The sequence below is a fragment of the Falco punctatus genome (assembly GCF_963210335.1).
Source record: "Falco punctatus genome assembly, chromosome: 11".
Classification (NCBI taxonomy): domain Eukaryota; kingdom Metazoa; phylum Chordata; class Aves; order Falconiformes; family Falconidae; genus Falco; species Falco punctatus.
In genome coordinates, this window is record NC_137591.1 from 7,382,857 (window position 1) to 7,401,347 (window position 18,491).

An 18,491-nucleotide genomic window follows, 5' to 3' on the forward strand; every position below is an offset into this window, starting at 1 on the left:
CTTACCAAGTCTTAATATGCAGGAGGCCTGAAGTGTTTGTTTATTTAATTGGTATGTGGAAGATATATGGAGTTTGAGTTGTGTAAGATTGCACAATTAAGTAATGATAGAACTTAGAGCAAATTCATAATGCTGTTTTGTATTTTTAGCTGAATTGAACTTCTGTAAGTTATAGATCCAACTGATGAGTTAAGAGTAAAGAAAATGTGATTATATTCTGTAGCTTTTGTTTTAAAAGTTCAGGTTCTTACATAGGGAGACACTGATGCATGTTTTTAGTATGGTGGATATGATGACCCACCTTCCGCCCACCCCAAGCATCATCTGTATACACAAGGTGATAACTCTTTTTATCTGTTTTACATTTGTAATTACAGTGGTTTGACATGTAAAGTAAGTGCTAGAAACGATGTGGCTTGCCTTACAACTGACCTGCTGGCTGCACTTGGTAAACTGGAGCCTGTCCTTATTCCCTTGGTTTTGGCTTTCCGCTACTGGGCTAGAGTAAGTTTATAAATATTAAGGATAATTATGTTTATTTCCTCTTTTTAAGCACTACATACAATGTAATGTATAATATACCATGAACGTGTTTGTAGAAAAGAACTTCATGTCATAATTCACCTCTTACCTTAACAGGCCAGAATGAGACCGAAGATTTTGATGTGAAACTGTAAATATGTATGAAGCTTCCACTATTCTGTTAGCAAGTTATTACACTAGTTACTTAAAACTAGTTAACTGATCCTTGAAAACCAGCCTCACAGCAGTTGGGTCTTGCAAACTTCCTGTTGCTGAGGTTACATTGAAAAAAGTTAACTTGCACTAAAAAGGGTCTGTTGTCATACCCTGCTGTACTTCATATGGATGTCAACAGTGATCACGGGAACCAAGTTATAATGTTCACAGCCAGTGTTTAACTGTCTTGTAATTCAGTCCTGAAATTTCTGCCAGGCCATACTTGACTTAAAATGTCCTGGCTTTATTGCATGGTTGTTGTTATTGCTACTTGATTTAGCAAGGTGTTTTTACAAAAAATCCTGTTGTACAACATTTAAGTAGGAGCAGTAGAAACTACAAAGAACTGCTCAAAGATATGTGCATCACGTATCTCGCGTTTCCATAGAAGAGATGAGTGTCAGATTACAACCAGATGCATAGAATCCCCATCTCCATACATGAACTATTACATAGTAACAAATACATGATAGTTGACTGAAATTCTAGATAGGAACATAAATGTGTCTCACAATCACAAAATCTCATGAAAGCGAAGAGAATAACATATAATAGTATAATTTAGGGCACTGTACAAATTACAGTAATTTGCATTTTTCTGTATGTGGATGGGCATGACATCTGCAGTTTCTGAGATAAAGGATTTTTTGTTTCAGTCTAGCATGTATTTCACATTTCTTTAATACTTGTCCTTTTATAATACATTTTAAATTAAAGTGCTTCTGTTACGTCAGAAAATTAATGATTTATTCTCTTACAGCTCTGTCACATTGACTGTCAGGCTGAAGGTGGGATTCCCTCATATTCCTTTGCCTTAATGGTGATATTTTTTCTTCAACAAAGGAAACCACGGATTTTGCCATCCTATTTGGGCAACTGGGTAAGTGACTTGGTGATATAGTAACCTTACTGTTACATTGCTGACATTATTTTTGTGTTCTACAAGGTCATAAAATGTGCAACTTTAAGTGCCTAAGAAATTTGTAAATAAAACACTGGGACTTAACCCTCACACAGTTGATTCCTGATGAAAAGGCAGCTGCTATAGCCTGTGCAATTGTGTCATGCTGTATTTTGGACAAGAGGCAAACATTTTCTTCTTTTAATTTTCTGAATTTATTTCTCTGACATCATTTATTCTTGGGAAGGATAAATAGCACAATTGTCAGTGTTACCTTTTGTTGAAAACTTTTGGTTGTCTAATTATATACAGTCATGTTTCAGAGATACTTTTAATTCTTGTTAGATTGAAGGCTTTGATTCAAACAGGCCAGATGACCACCAGCTGAAAGGTATAGAAGAGGAGTTTGTACGGTGGGAGTACAAACCACCAACAAATGGTGCAGCAAAAAACTCAGCTGGAGCAGAAAGTAAAACTAAAGTTGAACAACAAAAAGGTGGTGGCAAGAAGGTAACAAGCTCAGAAGTGGACAACCAAAGTAATGCGAAGGAGAAACATGGCAATGTAAGTCATGGTTTTATTTCACTTAAAACCATATTCTATCTCTTATCCCTGTTTTAATCTCCAAACGTGGAACCAGGGGAAAAAAAATACGGAACTTTTAATTTCTTACTGCATTCTTGTTCATGTCTTTCAGTCTCTCTTAGCATTCAAAACTCCTCACCAAGTTTCACTGGGGCAACTGTGGTTAGAACTGTTGAAGTTTTACACACTGGAATTTGCTTTGGAGGAATATGTCATCAGCATACGGGTACAAGAACTCTTAACCAGAGAGAATAAAAACTGGCCTAAAAGGCGAATAGCCATTGAAGGTAGGATAATACCCTTTTCTAGTTCTGTAGTTGTCCTGCATTATTATCTTTATTTACCTAATACTTCCAGATTTGTCACAAGAAGTCTAGAAAATAAATAATATCAATAATTGGAGGAGAAAGTAAAATATTTTTTTCGATTTTGTCAGCATTTAGTCTGTTTAAAGACAGATTTTCTGTTTAGTACTACTTTTGGCAAGTCTGGTCCTTGAAATACAAAGTGTAAATTTGTTTAATTGTTTCTTACATTCTGTTCTTATCTCTATATGTTTCATTCTTTCTAGAAACCACTATTCATTCCTTTCTAATAATTCTGATAGTATGAATTTTCAGCACCTGTAGCTGTGTTTCCAAAAACCGGAATGTATTTTGAGTCTTACCAGCTATCAATTTGTTTCCTCTGACTCGTAATGCAGACTGAGCAGGGAGGTTACCTCTGATCAGTGAACTGGAGCAAATCCATCAAAGTAATACCCACGCCCCCAGCACCCTTCCTTGTCCCTTTCCCTGTTGGTAGTTTTTCCACACTGTGAAACTGAATGTCATGTCATAGGCAATCCTTCAGGGCCTGCATATCCTGTGAAGGGAATTGTTTTCTTCAGGGAGTGAGACCATATGAATTTGATGATGAACATATAGCCTGCGTTATGTGTGTTGGGGAGAGAAAGAAAGGAAATTATTTTGTCTATTACTTCTTTATAACTGGAAAACGTCTTTATTTCTGTTCCTCAACACGGAAAAATAAGTAAACAATACTTCATAAGGAAAGTCACAGAGCGGTGCATGGCAGTCTGAATTGGCCTTAAGAATAGAGAAACTGGGTATTTGAGGAAGATTAAGAAACCATTTAAGGTGGTATTTTTATAAATGCATAGATAACTTTTGAACACTTTCTAGAGACGTTGATGAGCTAGCTTTTCTGGAACACACATGAAGTGATGGAGAGGACAAGGAGAAATAGGCCAGAGAATCATAAAGACAGAGTACGAGTATATATACAGAGAAAGGTATATTGAAGGGCAAGTCAGTAAGGTGCAAGAAGTAGAAAGGAAGAAAACAAGCAATGAATTGGTGAGGCACATGTTGAGTAGTACATTTTGAGATCACTGCTGTGGCTTTAATTTCCTCTCACAATTCTTTCCTTCAATCACTTTTAGTTAGAGAGTTTTAAAACTACAGTAACATTTATTCAGTATGTGGGAAATGAAAACTGTAAGACAAAAGGGCAAATTATTGAGGAAGAAACAGGAAATAATTTTAAAAAGCAGATTTTACTCTAGTTCTGATACCTGCTATTATTGGTCTTTTTGTGTTGTTTTTGTTTGTTTGTTTTATGTTCGTTTTTCATTTTTGCTTTTGGTTTTGGTGGGATTTTTTAATGTTAAGTTTGTAACTGAAATTGTGAAGTAACAGAATCTCAGTTTGATACTATCTTCCCAGGCAAACTTATAGCAACTATGCAAGTGCTCTTTTTACTTGGAAAACATGTTTGGTCTAGAAATCGCTAGGAAGGACTAAGAATGAAACCTGGTGAGATTGGTTCATATAATCCTTATAATCTTAATGTTATTCTTAGAGAAATTAATTTCTTGAGGAAAATGCAAATCCTCCTTCAGTGAAGGAAAAAAGTTCAGGCAGAGCTATGTTTATTTTACTTTTGTATGTTAATTTTCATTTCTAGCTTAGAAATTGACAGTAATATAATGGTACAATATACCTGTGGTTTTCTTTTAAAATAACACTATTTAGAGTTGTTTATGATAGCCAGCCATTCATGGCCACACGTGTTGTGTTTTGTATGGAAGAAGTCCAAAAAAACCTTGTGGGCCCTACATTCTCTAAGTATATCCCAAAACAATTCTGGATTATATTATAAGGATCTCTTTTTAACTGCTGTATCATAACTTAGGTATTTCAGCTGCTTTACTGAAATGTAGAAATTAAAGATTACTAGTTAAATTGTTCTTTTTTTTTTCCTAGATCCTTTTGCACTAAAGAGGAATGTTGCACGAAGTCTAAATAGCCAGATGGTATTTGAGTACATCCTGGAGCGTTTTAGGACAGCATATAAATATTTTGCATGTCCACAAAGTAAAGATAGGATTAAATCCAAGCCGGATACTAAGAAAAAAGAAAAAGGGAAAATGAATAATAAGAAATCCACAAGATCTGAAGAGCCTGTAGCCAACTGTTGCCTTCCACAAGGGGAAAAAGGTGTAGGTAAACAAAATATAGCAAGTGGATGTAACGTACCAGAGAACGAACTTGAATGTAATGAAGTGGTAGAAGCTGTAGCCAAAAGATGTACTTCCAAGAACATAGACTCTTTGCTACTTTCAACATTGGACTCTAGTTATGATGAAGACAAAGAAGAAGCTTTATCCCTTGTCTCTAATGAATGCTGTGAATTAAAGCAAAAATCACTAAAAGAGAGGGATGATTTAGAAATTTCAGTTTGTATAACAGAAGATGAGTTAAGCCACCATTGTAACTGTAGTGAACATCAGCCCTATGACACAAATTCTAGTAACGAATTTTCTGATGCTGAAAGTAGACAGAGTTTGGTAACAGAGTCTTCTCAGAAGAGTAGGTGCACTGGCACACCAGCTACCTCGCCCAACTGCAAAGCAACGGTGGAAGCTCATGATCTCAAAGATGAAGGCAGACTCTCTACAGAAGAAATGCATTATGTGTTTGATAAGTTTATTTTTACTTCAGGAAAGGTAAGCTGTGTATTTAAGCAGTGCTGGTCATATATTAGTGGGCTTTTACTTTTAAATCACTAAACTAAGGGTGGGTGGATGATGGGATTCTCCCAGTGATTGTTTCAGTCTCTGTTAAGAACGGTAGCTCCAGCCTTTTTAGAGTACCTGTTACTTAAGACTGGAAAACACCAAACCTGTAAGTCATTTGGATCAGAGGGGCTATTGTCCCCATCTGACGCAAAGCTTTCTGATTTCTACAAAAAACAAAAAAAAAACAACCAAACAAAAAAAATCCTAGGTTTTGGTTTTTTGTTCTTTTGTGTTTCCCCTGCCCCTGTCTCCTTCCTCTCCTACTTTCTTGTAGAATTTCCAGTTGCTTTTATGCACTGTGAGAACTAAATGCAGCCTATTGAGCCATGTTCTTCTGTTCTTTTTAGAGGCTCAGTTGCTGCTCATATGTTAAATGTTCTTGCTTGCATGCTTTACATGGAAATGTTAGGTCTGTTGAACTACCTTGTAAGTAAAATTGCATTTGTGCACTTCCCCCTAAAGCCACCAACTATAGTATGCAGCATCTGCAAACGGGATGGACATTCCAAAAATGACTGCCCAGAGGATTTCAAGAAAATTGATCTAAAACCACTACCACCAATGACTGACAGATTTCGGGAAATACTTGATATAGTCTGTAAAAGATGTTTTGGTAAGTTGGAAAAGTGTTTATATTCCACTGTAAACTGTGATCTGTAATCTGGAAAGAAATAAAACCTGTAGGGTTAAATTACGTATTCCAGTAAGTTCAGTGGGAAGAAGCTCTTCCAGGTTACCCTGGGCTATAAATTGATCAGTGTTCTTATTTTCATATAAACCACGATTGTGATATCAAATTCTTATAACAGATTTGAGAAACTAATGCTATGCAGGATTTTTCACTGGGCTTGTAAAATTTAGTAATGTTCTCAGAAATTAGTCTCTGGGCAAAACTAGGTTTTGTCTATGTCAAATTCTGTGGCTCCTTTTGGGTGCTGTGGTTAACCTTGGCTGGATGCCAGCTGCCCACTAAGCCAATGTGTGTTTGAATTGCAGAAAAATCAGACATCTGAAATAAAATCCTAACAACTCTAATGGTATCATAAAACGGAAAAACACATATTCAAGGGAAGTAAATGTAACAAAATAAGGAAAAAGGTATCCAATACTTTTAATTAGCTGAAAAATATTTTGAGGTAGCTGATTGTCACATCTGACTGTGTTTTAACTTTTTACTTTAGATGAGTTATCTCCTCCTTTATCTGAGCAACAAAACAGAGAACAAATTCTGGCAAGTTTGGAAAGATTTATTCGAAAAGAGTATAATGGTATGTAACAGTAGGTAGTGATTCTTCATAATGTTTTCTTCATTCATGTTGTCCAGAGCACGAAGATGTAATTTGTCTCATTATTGCTCATTTTCCTTGCTTAAAGCAGTGTCATCTCTTTTTCCCTCTGTATTTAAAGCTATCTTGCAGACTTCTAAAGTGAACATCCCTCAGTGCTGTTCCATGGAAATGTCCTTAGAAATTCCTTCTTAGAGTGGAGGAAGAGCTGCAAGAGTAATAATACAGATACAGGACTATTGCAGTCAGGACAAAAAGAAAGTTTTAATAGGCCCTGGCCAGGAAGTCTATCTAGTTGTGGGCCAAGTAATTTTGTTCCCTAGTAAGCAGTCTTTTAAGTAGCTTAGAAATTTTAATGAGTTTATCTTCACATGCCTTTTATAAAATAGACAAAAATACCTTACTGCAGTGATGGAAGTCAAGGCACAGAGAGACAAAGTGATTTTTTTGCTGGTGTTGTAAAACAGTGCTAGAGCCAGGTACCAAACCCAGGTTTCCTGAATTCCAGTCCATTGCTTTACACAGAAGGCCATCCGTTCTGCTGTAGCTGGCCTGTGATCAAGGAACTGTGAATTGCACTTGCTGCACTCTCCAGTTACTGGCAGCAGCTGTGCATTTAGACCTGTTAGAGAACTTTGAAACACTGAAGATTTCTGACTATTAAAGCTTAGGAAAAAATCTGTGAATATGTGTTACATACATTTTCGTGGCATTGATTTCAGTTGAACAGATAAATCTATTCTTTTCAATTAGGGAAAAGTTTCTTCCTCTCAGTTATATAATTTTGCTTTGCTTTACAAGAATGAAAATAGATTCCATTACTGCCTTTCAAACAAAAATATAAACAAAACATTTGGGAAAGAATGTTCCATAAAGTATATTAATCTTATTGCTTGTATCTTCTTGAACAGTATGTTATGGTTACAGAAACCTACTGATTGACCAAATTTACCTAGTCACTGGAAAAATATGCAACCTAGATAAAGTATGAGTGAAACCAAGAAATATTGCTTAGACTACATTAAGAGTAGCTCTGTCTTACCTGTGGAGTAAAGCTACTGGTGACTGGGTTTGCACATTATTTATAAAATCATAGAATCATTTAGGTTGGAAAAGACCTTTGAGGTCATCAAGTCCAACTGTTAAAACAGGACTGCCAAGTCCAACACTGAACCATGTTGCTAAGCTCTGTGAATATGTGTTTTTTAAACACTTCTGGGGGTGGTGACTCCACCACTTCCATGGGCAGCCTGTTCCAATGCTTGACCACCCTTTCTGTGAAGAAGTTTTTCCTAATATCCAGTCTAAACTTCCCCTGGCGTGTCTTGAGGCCATTTCCTCTTGCCCTGTCACTAGTTATCTGGGAGAAGAGACCGACCCCCACCTGCCTACAGCCTCCTGTCAGGGAGCTGTAGAGAGCAATAAGGTCCCTCCAAGCCTCCTTTTCTCCAGACTAAACACCTCCAGTTCCCTCAGCTGCTCCTTGTAAGACTTTTTCTCTAGACCCTTCACCAGCTGTTGCCCTTCTCTGGACACGCTCCTGCACCTCAGTGTCCCTCTTGTAAGTGAGGGGCCCAAAATCAAACACAGTATTCAAGGTGCAGCCTCACCAGTGCTGGGTACAGGGGGATGGTCACTGCCCTGCTCCTGCTGGCCACACAACATGTTTTGGATACAAGCCAGGATGCCATTGGCCTTCTTGGCCACCTGGGCACACTGCTGGCTCATGTTCAGCCAGCTGTTGATCGGCACCCCTAGGCCCTTTCCCACCAGGCAGTTTCCCAGCTGCTCTGCCCCAAGCCTGTAGCACTGTGTGGGGCTGGTGTGACCCCAGTGCAGGACCCAGCACTTCTTGAACCTCATACAGCTGGCCTTGGCCCATCGATCCTCTGCAGAGCCTTCCTGCCCTCAAGTGGATCAACACTCCCCCCCAGCTGGGTGTTGTCTGCAAACTGACTGAGGGGACATTTGATCCCCTTGTCCCAATCGTCTGTAAAGATACTAAACAGAACTGTCTCTGATATTGAGCCCTGGGGAACACCACTTATCACAGGCCAGCAGCTGGATGTAACTCCACCTACTACCACTCTTAGGGCTCGGCCGTCTGGCCAGCTTTTAACCCAGCATAGCATACACCCATCCCAAGCCATGAGCAGCCAGTTTCTCCAGGAGAATGCTGTGGGAGGCAGTGTCAAAAGCTTTACTGAGGTCCAGGCAGACAACATCCACAGCCTTTCCCTCATCCTCTAGGTGGGTCACCTTGTCATAGAAGGATATCACGTTGGCCAAGCAGGACCCGCCTTTCATAAACCCATGCAGGCTGGGCCTGATGCCCTGATTGTCCTGCATGTGCCACCTGATGGCACTCAGGTGGTCTGCTCCACAACCTTCCCCAGCACCGAGGTCAGGCTGACAGGCCTGTAGTTCCCCGGATTCTCCTTCCTGCCTTTCTTGTAGAGGGGTGTCACATGGGCTTACCTCCAGTCTTCTGGGACCTCTCCAGTTTTCCTGGACTGTTGATTAATGATGGAAAGTGGCTTGATGAGCAACTCTGCCAGCTCCCTCGATTGGATCCCATCCAGCCCCATAGACTTGTGCACATCTGGGTGGAGCAGCAGGTCACTAACCATTTCTTCCTGGACTGTGGGGACTTCATTCTGCTCCTCATCCTGTCCTCCAGCTCAGGGGGCTGAGTACCCTGAGGGTAACTGGTCTTGCTATTAAAGACTGAGGCAAAGGTGGCATTAAGTACCTCAGCCTTTTCATCATCCCCGCCACATCTGATAAAGGATGAAGATTATCCTTGGCTCTCCTTCTGTTTCTAATATATTTTTAAAAATATTTTTGTTATCTTTTACAGCAGCGGCCAGCCTGCATTCTAGCTGGGCTTTTGCCTCTCTAACCTTCGCCCTGCATAACCTCACATCACCCTTAAAGTCCTCCAGAGTTGCTTCCCTCTTCTTCCAGAGGTCGTAAACTCTCCTTTTTTCCCTGAGCTCCAGCCAAAGCTCTCTCTTCAGCCAGGCTGGTCTTCTCCCCTGCTGGCTTGTCTTCTGGTGCATGGGGACAGCCTGCTTCTGTGCCTTTAAGGCTATTTCAAGAAAGTAGCCTTTCAGCCTGCCTGGACCGCTTAGCCCTTCAGAACTATCTTCCACAGGACTCTGTCAGCCAAGCTTTTAAACAGGCCAAAGTTGGCCCTCAAGGAGTCCAAGGCAGTGGTTCTGCTGACCCCCTCCTTATTTCTCTGAGAATCGAAAGCTGTCATCTCATGATCGCAATGCCCAAGATGTCCTCCGACCACCACATCACCCACCAGTCCTTCCCTGTTTGTAAACAGCAGGTCCATCGGGCATCTGCCCTGGTTGGCTTACTGACCAGCTGTGTAAGGAAATTCTCTTCCACACACTCCAGGAACCTCCTAGACTGTTTCCTATGCTCTGTGTAGTATTTCCAGCAGACATCTGCTAGGTTGAAGTCCCCCATGAGAACAAGGGCTAGCAATCTTGAGACTCTTCCCAGTTGCTTGTAGAACATTTCATCTGTCTCTTCATCCTGGTTGGGTGGTTTGTAACAGACTCCCACCAGGATATCTGCCGTGTTGGCCCTCCCACTGATTCTTACCCATAAACACTCAACACTACTGTCGCCGTCATTCAGGTCTAGGCAGTCGAAGCACTCCCTGACATACAGAGCTACTACCCCACTGTCTCCTTCCTTGCCTGTCCCTTCTGCAGTGTTTGTAGCCGTTGCAGTACTCCAGTCATGTGAGTTATCCCACGGTGTTTCTGTGGTGGTGATGACGTCATGATCTTCCCGCTGCATGATGGCTTCCAGCTCCTCCTGTTTGTTGGCCATGCTTTGGGCATTGGCATCGAAGTACTTCAGCTGTGCTAATTTAGATTTAATTAAAACAGGAAAGTGCAGTTGCATACCACAAAATATTGTGCCACGTTTAGAGATGCCATTTAATGGTTATAGTAACTCTGTAACATACCTCGCTCATAAAAATTGTATGGGCTTTATCCTGTCTTATTTTCTACAAATAATTTTTAAAGTATTAAGGTTCCTCTCTTATCAAAGGTGAGGTCTTAGATGTTGTAAGCTCTGTCTTAAAGCTCATTTTTTATGGGCATCTGCACATCTCAGTTAAGCAGTATTCCATAGTAAGCACTTAATCATTCAACTGTAAAAGAATTTATCTTTTTTTTTTTATCTACTCTTTTGATCAGACAAAGCCAGGCTTTGCTTGTTTGGCTCTTCAAAGAATGGATTTGGATTTCGGGACAGTGATCTAGATATCTGCATGACATTGGAAGGTCATGAAAATGCAGAGGTAAGAGTTTTAAAATTGATAAAATTTACTATTTTAAATTCAAGAGTTCTTTAAGTTTTTTTTAAATTCAGTTAAGATTTCTGTACACAGAAAAGGCAGGATTTTGCTAGTAGCATGTTGGCTTGTTGCACCCTGTACAATTGAAGCAAGATGTAGCCTATGTTTTACTTTTAATGCTCTATAGACACACATTTAGTGTACTGTAGATGTCCAGATAGAGAATAGGAGTCACCAGTTTACCTAAATTCGTGTGCTGGCTTATTGCTTACTTCTTTTTGTACATAGGGTTTTCCTCTATGAAATAAATGTTTGATAGTAAATGTGCTTGTTGGGATAGGATCATGTTTTAACATCTGAAGCTGTGATATTTGTTTTTCCTAGAAACTAAACTGTAAAGAAATAATAGAAGGTTTGGCAAAAGTTCTTAAGAAGCATCCAGGTAGGTGTTTTAAAGTATTATTTGTTTTGTATTTACATTTACTATATATGTAGTTAATGGAAATGTTTTATGTACTAAAGTGTTGCTTCCCCAGGTTTGAGAAACATCTTGCCTATAACAACAGCCAAAGTGCCTATAGTAAAATTTGAACACAGACGAAGTGGCTTAGAAGGAGATATCAGTTTATACAATACGCTGGTGAGCATCTGTTTGTGTTTGGTTTTGTGTTTAAAGAAAGCTTTTTGATTGATTGTAACTCATCCAAATAATCATTTGAGGGAGTAATTTTGAAACCAGAATTAAAATGCTTTTATGTGCTTGGGGATTTTCCCCCCCCTACATTATTTAAATTCAGTGGCTCGCACCCTCAGCCCAACCCAAGTAACTGTATAACCTGATGGCAGAGCAGCATCGTGGCACACAAAGCAGTTTTGTGAATGCTTCTGAAAAGCTGTTTGTGCCAGATTCGCCATGGCCTTTCTGCCGTCATGAATAATACATCTCATCCCAGCTTACATCTAGCACAATGAAATTGTGTTGTTTCTTAAGTAATGGGCTCACATTCACCTGTGAAGAAGATGCAATTTGTAGAATGTGTTCCAGTGTGTGTCATCTTACGGACTTGCTTTTTTGTTGGTGTTTTCCAAGGTTCTTACTATTGTTACTGCATTAATACTGTCCTGATTACACCTTTCAGTTATGCTTGTGCAGGAAACATTGGATGAATTTTACAGGATATTGTTGTGATTTTTTGCCCTCCAAATGTATTATGCATCTCATGTGCTTGAATTGCAGACTATATTGTAATTAACCAGAAATTACCATGAAACACCTGTTTGATTTTCCTTTTTTTTCTTCCTCTCCCTTTTCCCAGGCACAGCATAACACCAGAATGCTGGCTACATATGCAGCTATTGATCCTAGAGTGCAATATCTGGGCTACACAATGAAAGTTTTTGCAAAGGTAATATAAAAAGAAGGTACTTAAAATGGTTGAACTTGATGATCTTAAAGGTTTTTTCCAACCTAAATGATTCTATGATTCATACATGATGAGATATACATGAGAAATACAATGCAGTGTTTTCTCATACAGTCACTGAGTTCACCTTTTGCTAATACCAACTGAAAAGGAGACAGTAGAATGCTGTTAATACGAAGAGCACTTTCTTAAGCTGACTATGCTCCATCTGATTGTGTCAGAATCAAGTTCTTTTGTCCTGGTATCTTCTGCCATCTGTTGAAAAATTTCAATTTAAGAGAAAGCTGATGAAAGGGAAACTCATTTTTTTCAGTTTCCAGCCAGCTGTGATGCAAAAATAAACCCCAGACAAGCAAAACCGGAAAAAATGGTAACTGTAAGTTTTAAGGCTTGTGGCTATGCATGGAATTTCCAAGTTGCCATAGCTATGACCAGCCCAGAGATTACTGCAGCTTTCTTCTAGCCTACTTGTCTTGTTTTACTTACTATGAAAGTCAGGAGTAGGTACGTGTTGATGAATGAATGAATGCCTAAGTCTCTACTTGATACGCCTAGGACATACACTTGACTTTAGGAGTTTGGGAATACCAAACGCCAAATCCCTTTTTTTTTTTTTTTTTTTTTTTTTTTTTTTTTCTCCTTATGATATTCTAACAAAGTGCTAGACTATACAGCCTTTGATACATGGTGTGTCTTTTTATTCAAGCTGCACTATTAAATACACTCCCCAAACACATCCAAAGAAAGCTTAGTGAAACAAGGAAATAAAAAATGGGTTATGTATGGAGAGTGTGTCGTGCTGTGAGGTGTTAATGTAATAAAATGCATCAAGATGAATAAAATGGAATGTACTTACTCATATCATTACAGACTAGTAATAATTCTCTTTTGGTGTGGTCACAGCAGTGCAGAATATTGCCATGTCTCTATGTCCAGATTAAAACTGCCTTGTGTAGATAATGATGAAACATATTTTTTGTAGTATTGCATACTGTTGTATACATTCTAAAAGTCTTACGGTAAAGACCAACTTTCCAAATTGTGGGATGTACTTTTGAATGTGTATATATGGAGGTGACTTCATAGCTATGCAGGTACACTGTGTTTAAGCAAAATCCTTCCTCCCCTGTTTGCATTGGCTAAAAAACCAGGAACAGCTGTCACTGCTTCTGCTAATGTGAAAGTAATTTGTGAATCTGTGTTTTTTCCAGACCTAGGAGGTTAAAAATGTGTTGTTTGTTATGACACATGCTTGAAGCAAAGGGTAGCTTAGAAGCAGGTGCTGTAGAAAGGTTACACTGTAATAAGATTTTTTCAACTATAATAAGGAAATAACTGATTGTTTTATGCTGTGTTGTGCAGGCTGGATCATGGTTTAATTAGGTATGTGTATGTATGCTAACAAAATGCCAGCTATTGCCTAAGTTGCCAGTACAACATGGAAATCCTTGCCTATTAATTAATTATTAAAAAAAGGAAGGGAAAGTGAAACAATAAGGAGTCATAGAATTAGATCTAGTAACATGAGTTTAGGAAAATTAGATTTTACAGTATTGAAACATGGACATTGGATGTGGAGGTTTGTTGGGGTTTCTGTTTTGGAGGTTGATTTTGTTGGGTTTTTTTCAATTTGGCACATCATAAACTTAAGAAGAAATTTTTTTGGCTGTAAGAAGCTTTTCTGTTTTTATGTTAGTCAAATTATGCTGTGGATTTGCCAGATGGCACTTGACTCTAGGGACATTTATTTTTCAGGCTTCATAGAACAATTTTTAGTTATGAGATGAATGTATTTTCTGTTACTGGTGGGATTTCTGCTCACTCTCTTGACATAGTTGTTGGTCTTGAATAATAAAATGTAAATTAAGTGTTTTGTTTAAAATGTTTTTTTTCAGCGCTGCGATATTGGTGATGCATCCCGTGGTAGTCTGTCTTCGTATGCCTATATTCTCATGGTTTTGTACTTTCTACAGCAGAGAAATCCACCAGTTATTCCAGTTCTTCAAGAGGTAGGTTTTCAGAAGAAGAGGCTATGAAAATAGGTGCAGTGCTTCTTCAAACTGAATATGAGAAGTCTGGGCTTTTAGGATCAGGGGGATGGATGAAATATGAGGACCTTCTGCATTAGCAGGTTCCTAACTCCTACTTGGCTTTAGTGGGTAAAACTTAAAAATCACAACAAAATCAGGAATCTGTTGAACCTAAGTTCTGCTGTTACATTTACTTTGGGATTTTGGTCTTATGATGATGCTTATATGCTAAACAGGATAGAAAGAAAATTGACAGGTGGTATGGAGAGAAGGGAGTTGTAATTATGAGAGTATGCCAGATGCCTTTGAGATGTGAGTCCAGCTCTTCCATCAGTTATTGTCAGAAGCATTATTTATTGCTTAACACCATAGCTTTAAGAGAAAAAGTTGATTTTATGATTTGATGAGGGGGAAGAAAAGATAACTAATGCTTTGGTGCAACTTTAAAGGTACTTTACATGAGCCAGGAATCTTTATTAAAAAAATAACATTCTGTTTCTCCATTGCATGGGTAGGGAGAATATAATTAGTCAGCTACCTCCCTCTTCCTGGATACACTCTGGGGCTCCCAAGCACTTCTGAAATTACCCCTTCCTGACTTCCTTCTTGTCTGCGTGCAAGAAGAAAATTGGCTTAAGCACTGCAGTTGAGATTCAGATTTTGTTGCTGATACTTTAGTAGTGGTTGGGGGTTGTTATTTTATTGCTACCCTGAGAGTGCATTTAAATAACAGTGGAATTTCCCCTTGGCTTTGCTGAAGTCAGAATGTAATAGGAGTCATACAAAGTCTCCTTAGGGATTTTGTGGGCAGAAGGGAAGTTGGAATCTTGATGAGGTAATTCAGTCATGTTTTCTTAGTTGCAAAGAACAAGTAAAAATAAAATATCCAAGTAATTTGAGAGAGGTATAGCAATAATACAAAAAGACTTTGAAACTTATTACCAATGGGACAGGCTGCCTGTATAAGAAGTAATTGTTAAAATTAACAGATTTATATTATTGTATTATTTCTTACCAACAGAACTGCAAGTTTTTTTATGATGACTTTGAATTAGAGTGGTAACTGTGTCCTTCTCTGTGTCGGCAGATATTTGATGGAAAACAGATACCACAAAGAATGGTGGATGGATGGAATGCTTTTTTCTTTGATGACATGGAAGAACTGGTAATATTCTTATTCCAGAAGAGTCATTAAAACTTAAAGCTTGTTCTTATGGGAAAGTAATACAGTGCTAGCAGTGCAACATACAGAACAGTAGTTAAACTTCCATATCCGTATGGTTATAACTTCCCAAATGAGTCGTGTTTTGCTGAAATCAGTGTCTGCTTTTTCTTGGTACATTTAAAATAATTTCTAAATAACATAAATAACGAAAAATACTTTTACTCTTGATAACAGTCTAGGATTTGAGGGTAGTGTTAACTGTGGTGGTTTAATCTTACTTTAACCAAGTGAAAACTGTTCATGGTAGACAAACTCATAGTTAGAGAGGTAGTTCAGGAAGAGGAGGAATGCTTCAGTAACTGTAGCTGAAGAAATTGTGTCTTCTATGGCATGCAGAAGAAGCGTCTGCCTTCTCTTGGAAAGAACACTGAATCACTCGGAGAACTCTGGCTAGGGTTGCTGCGATTCTACACTGAAGAATTTGATTTCAAGGAATATGTGATCAGCATTCGGCAGAAGAAGCTGTTAACTACATTTGAGAAACAGTGGACATCCAAATGTATTGCCATTGAAGGTACTTGTCTGCTTAATTTTTATTCTGTTAAGGAGGGAGTGATGAATGCTGTTGTTTGAGGATCTCTTCTTATTGCACAGTACCTTTATGTGAGGAAACTACCATCAATGTTTAAAAAAAGCATTGTTTGCAAGTCCTACAGCTTACAAAATGAGATTAGACTTGGAACTTTTAGTATACGTCAATAAATTGCTTTTACTTTATTATGGTTAGTCTCATATTTTTAAAATACTGAGCATTGCTTTGCTCTCACCTGCTTTGTGAGTGCATTTAAAATGGAATTCTCTGTGTTGAAATATTTTTTTTGTTGCAACACATTTTTTCCAGCTCTTGATTGGTTTTTCTCCCTTCTTTATACAGATCCTTTTGACTTGAATCATAATCTCGGTGCTGGAGTCTCTAGGAAAAGTAAGCTATTAATGTCTACTAATGATTAATGTTCAGTAATTCCTAGTGTTGTGCCTTTACTGGTTTTTTCTCCAATAACTTTTTCTTTCTTCAATAGTGACCAATTTCATAATGAAGGCATTTATCAATGGGAGAAAATTATTTGGTACCCCATTCTACCCAACTGTTGGAAGAGAAGCTGTAAGTTTTCATAGTTTTTTACTATGCTTTTTACTTTTCATCCGCTGAACGGGTGCATCCAAAGCAAGTCTCATGTATGTGTATGTGTGTATATATATATAAAATACCATATATTTATCAATTTGGTATGCACAATATATGTAATTACAGATCGCCTGCATAAAATGGGTGATATAATCATGTCATTTGGGAAGGGACATAGACTGCTTCAGAAAGGATACAAGCAGTGACTCAGATACTAAAATAGATCATATTCAAAAAATTGCTGTCTGAAGAAGCCTTTGGGGAAGGAGAAGGTAGGTAGCAGGCTGGAGTCTGGATAGCTGTTCTACAAACTTAGCCTCTGGCCCTAAGTCTAAAGGGGTCTTAAGCCCAAACTGATTCGCATCTCTGAAAAAGCTGCCATTATCTAGGGGAGGAAAAGGACTAGGTATAATGAAGTAGTAAAATTTAGGGAAAAATAGGAGATGAAAGCTGTCCGTTTTGCTTTCATTTCTCAGTCTTGTAAGTGAATGGTTTATGTAATATATCTGTCTGATGTGTTTTGATAGGAATACTTTTTTGACTCAAAAGTGCTGACCGATGGGGAATTGGCACCCAATGACAGATGTTGTCGTGTCTGTGGAAAAATTGGTCACTACATGAAAGACTGTCCAAAGAGGAGGAGGTAAGTGATATACAAAGCTAATGTAAAATCTCTGAGATGAAATCAAGAGAGATTTGATATTTGAAATTTTAATGGAAAAGAAGAATACACTAAATTGCAGACAAAAATCAAAGCCTCATATCTGATCCTCAACTTCCCATCCTGTTTTTGCTTAGGACTATTTATGATCATCTCTTTAAATCTTAGAATGTTTATGCAAGCACACACAGAGTAAAGTCAACGTCTATAATATGTTAGCTTTATGATCTATCTGTAGTTACAGCTTACCTTAAAATTTAGATTACTAAATTATTTCTTTGTAGTGTAAACATTCAGATTGGAGACTATATTATCTGGCTTCACAATTTGTAATGTGTGAAAATATATTTCGCATAGTGATCATGTTTGGAAAACAGTGCTGAATTTGAGCTGTACTATAGATCTGATAACATACCTCTGCAAGGCAGGTAAAAGTTAATTTATTAAAATCTAGGAGTAGTTAAAATTACGTAGTTAAGGTGCATTTCTGTAACATCATACTAGTGTCAGTCACTTAGTGATCTTGCACTTGTACGTTAAGTGCACTTACAAGTTTTGCATCCAGTGCTCCTGCAGAAGGAGTCCCTAGTACATGCAGATCAGTGTCTCCAAAGAGAGTTCAGCAGGAATTGACAGAGAATGTGCACTCCTTGCTTTTTTACATCTTTGGATTTTTAATGACCCATTCAGTGTAGGTTGTCTAGCTCCTCCTAAAACCTGTTGAAGCCCTTAGAATGCAGATTAAAGTCTGGGCTTTTTCATTTACTTCTTATGGTCAGTTTGTGTGCACCTTAATTCTTCAAAAGATTATTGGTTTCTTCCTGCTACGAAGTCCTTGTTTACAGCCGTTTGTTCAGTCAGCAGAGTTCAAGATACATGAAACGGGACTGGAACCCTAAGGTCACAGGTTGACAGTTTCTTTCAGCCACTCCTTTAACTACTGTGCACAAGCACTAGCACACTGAATTCCATCACCTCTTTCCCTACATACACCTCAGGAAAAGAAGTTGTGATCTGCTCTTCACACAAACTCCTACTACAGCCAGGGAGAATCTCTGTTAAATTGTATATGCAACTCACACAATAGTATTAATACTCAACAA

The 18,491-nt window shown here is 38.3% G+C and overlaps 1 protein-coding gene across 2 annotated transcripts in view; it reads left to right on the plus strand.

The window, feature by feature from the left end:
* Positions 1 to 18,491, plus strand: part of TUT4 (terminal uridylyl transferase 4) — a 49,912-nt gene that overhangs the window by 22,343 nt on the left and 9,078 nt on the right. For both annotated transcript variants that reach the window (XM_080406240.1, XM_080406241.1), the window contains exons 9-25: positions 378 to 504; positions 1,499 to 1,618; positions 1,985 to 2,203; positions 2,337 to 2,511; positions 4,492 to 5,234; positions 5,769 to 5,919; positions 6,488 to 6,574; positions 10,822 to 10,925; positions 11,307 to 11,364; positions 11,459 to 11,562; positions 12,239 to 12,328; positions 14,242 to 14,355; positions 15,464 to 15,541; positions 15,938 to 16,115; positions 16,476 to 16,523; positions 16,621 to 16,703; positions 17,255 to 17,370. In XM_080406240.1, coding sequence (XP_080262366.1) covers positions 378 to 504; positions 1,499 to 1,618; positions 1,985 to 2,203; positions 2,337 to 2,511; positions 4,492 to 5,234; positions 5,769 to 5,919; positions 6,488 to 6,574; positions 10,822 to 10,925; positions 11,307 to 11,364; positions 11,459 to 11,562; positions 12,239 to 12,328; positions 14,242 to 14,355; positions 15,464 to 15,541; positions 15,938 to 16,115; positions 16,476 to 16,523; positions 16,621 to 16,703; positions 17,255 to 17,370 — 2,595 coding nt within the window. The remainder of the gene's footprint in view (positions 1 to 377; positions 505 to 1,498; positions 1,619 to 1,984; positions 2,204 to 2,336; positions 2,512 to 4,491; positions 5,235 to 5,768; positions 5,920 to 6,487; positions 6,575 to 10,821; positions 10,926 to 11,306; positions 11,365 to 11,458; positions 11,563 to 12,238; positions 12,329 to 14,241; positions 14,356 to 15,463; positions 15,542 to 15,937; positions 16,116 to 16,475; positions 16,524 to 16,620; positions 16,704 to 17,254; positions 17,371 to 18,491) is intronic.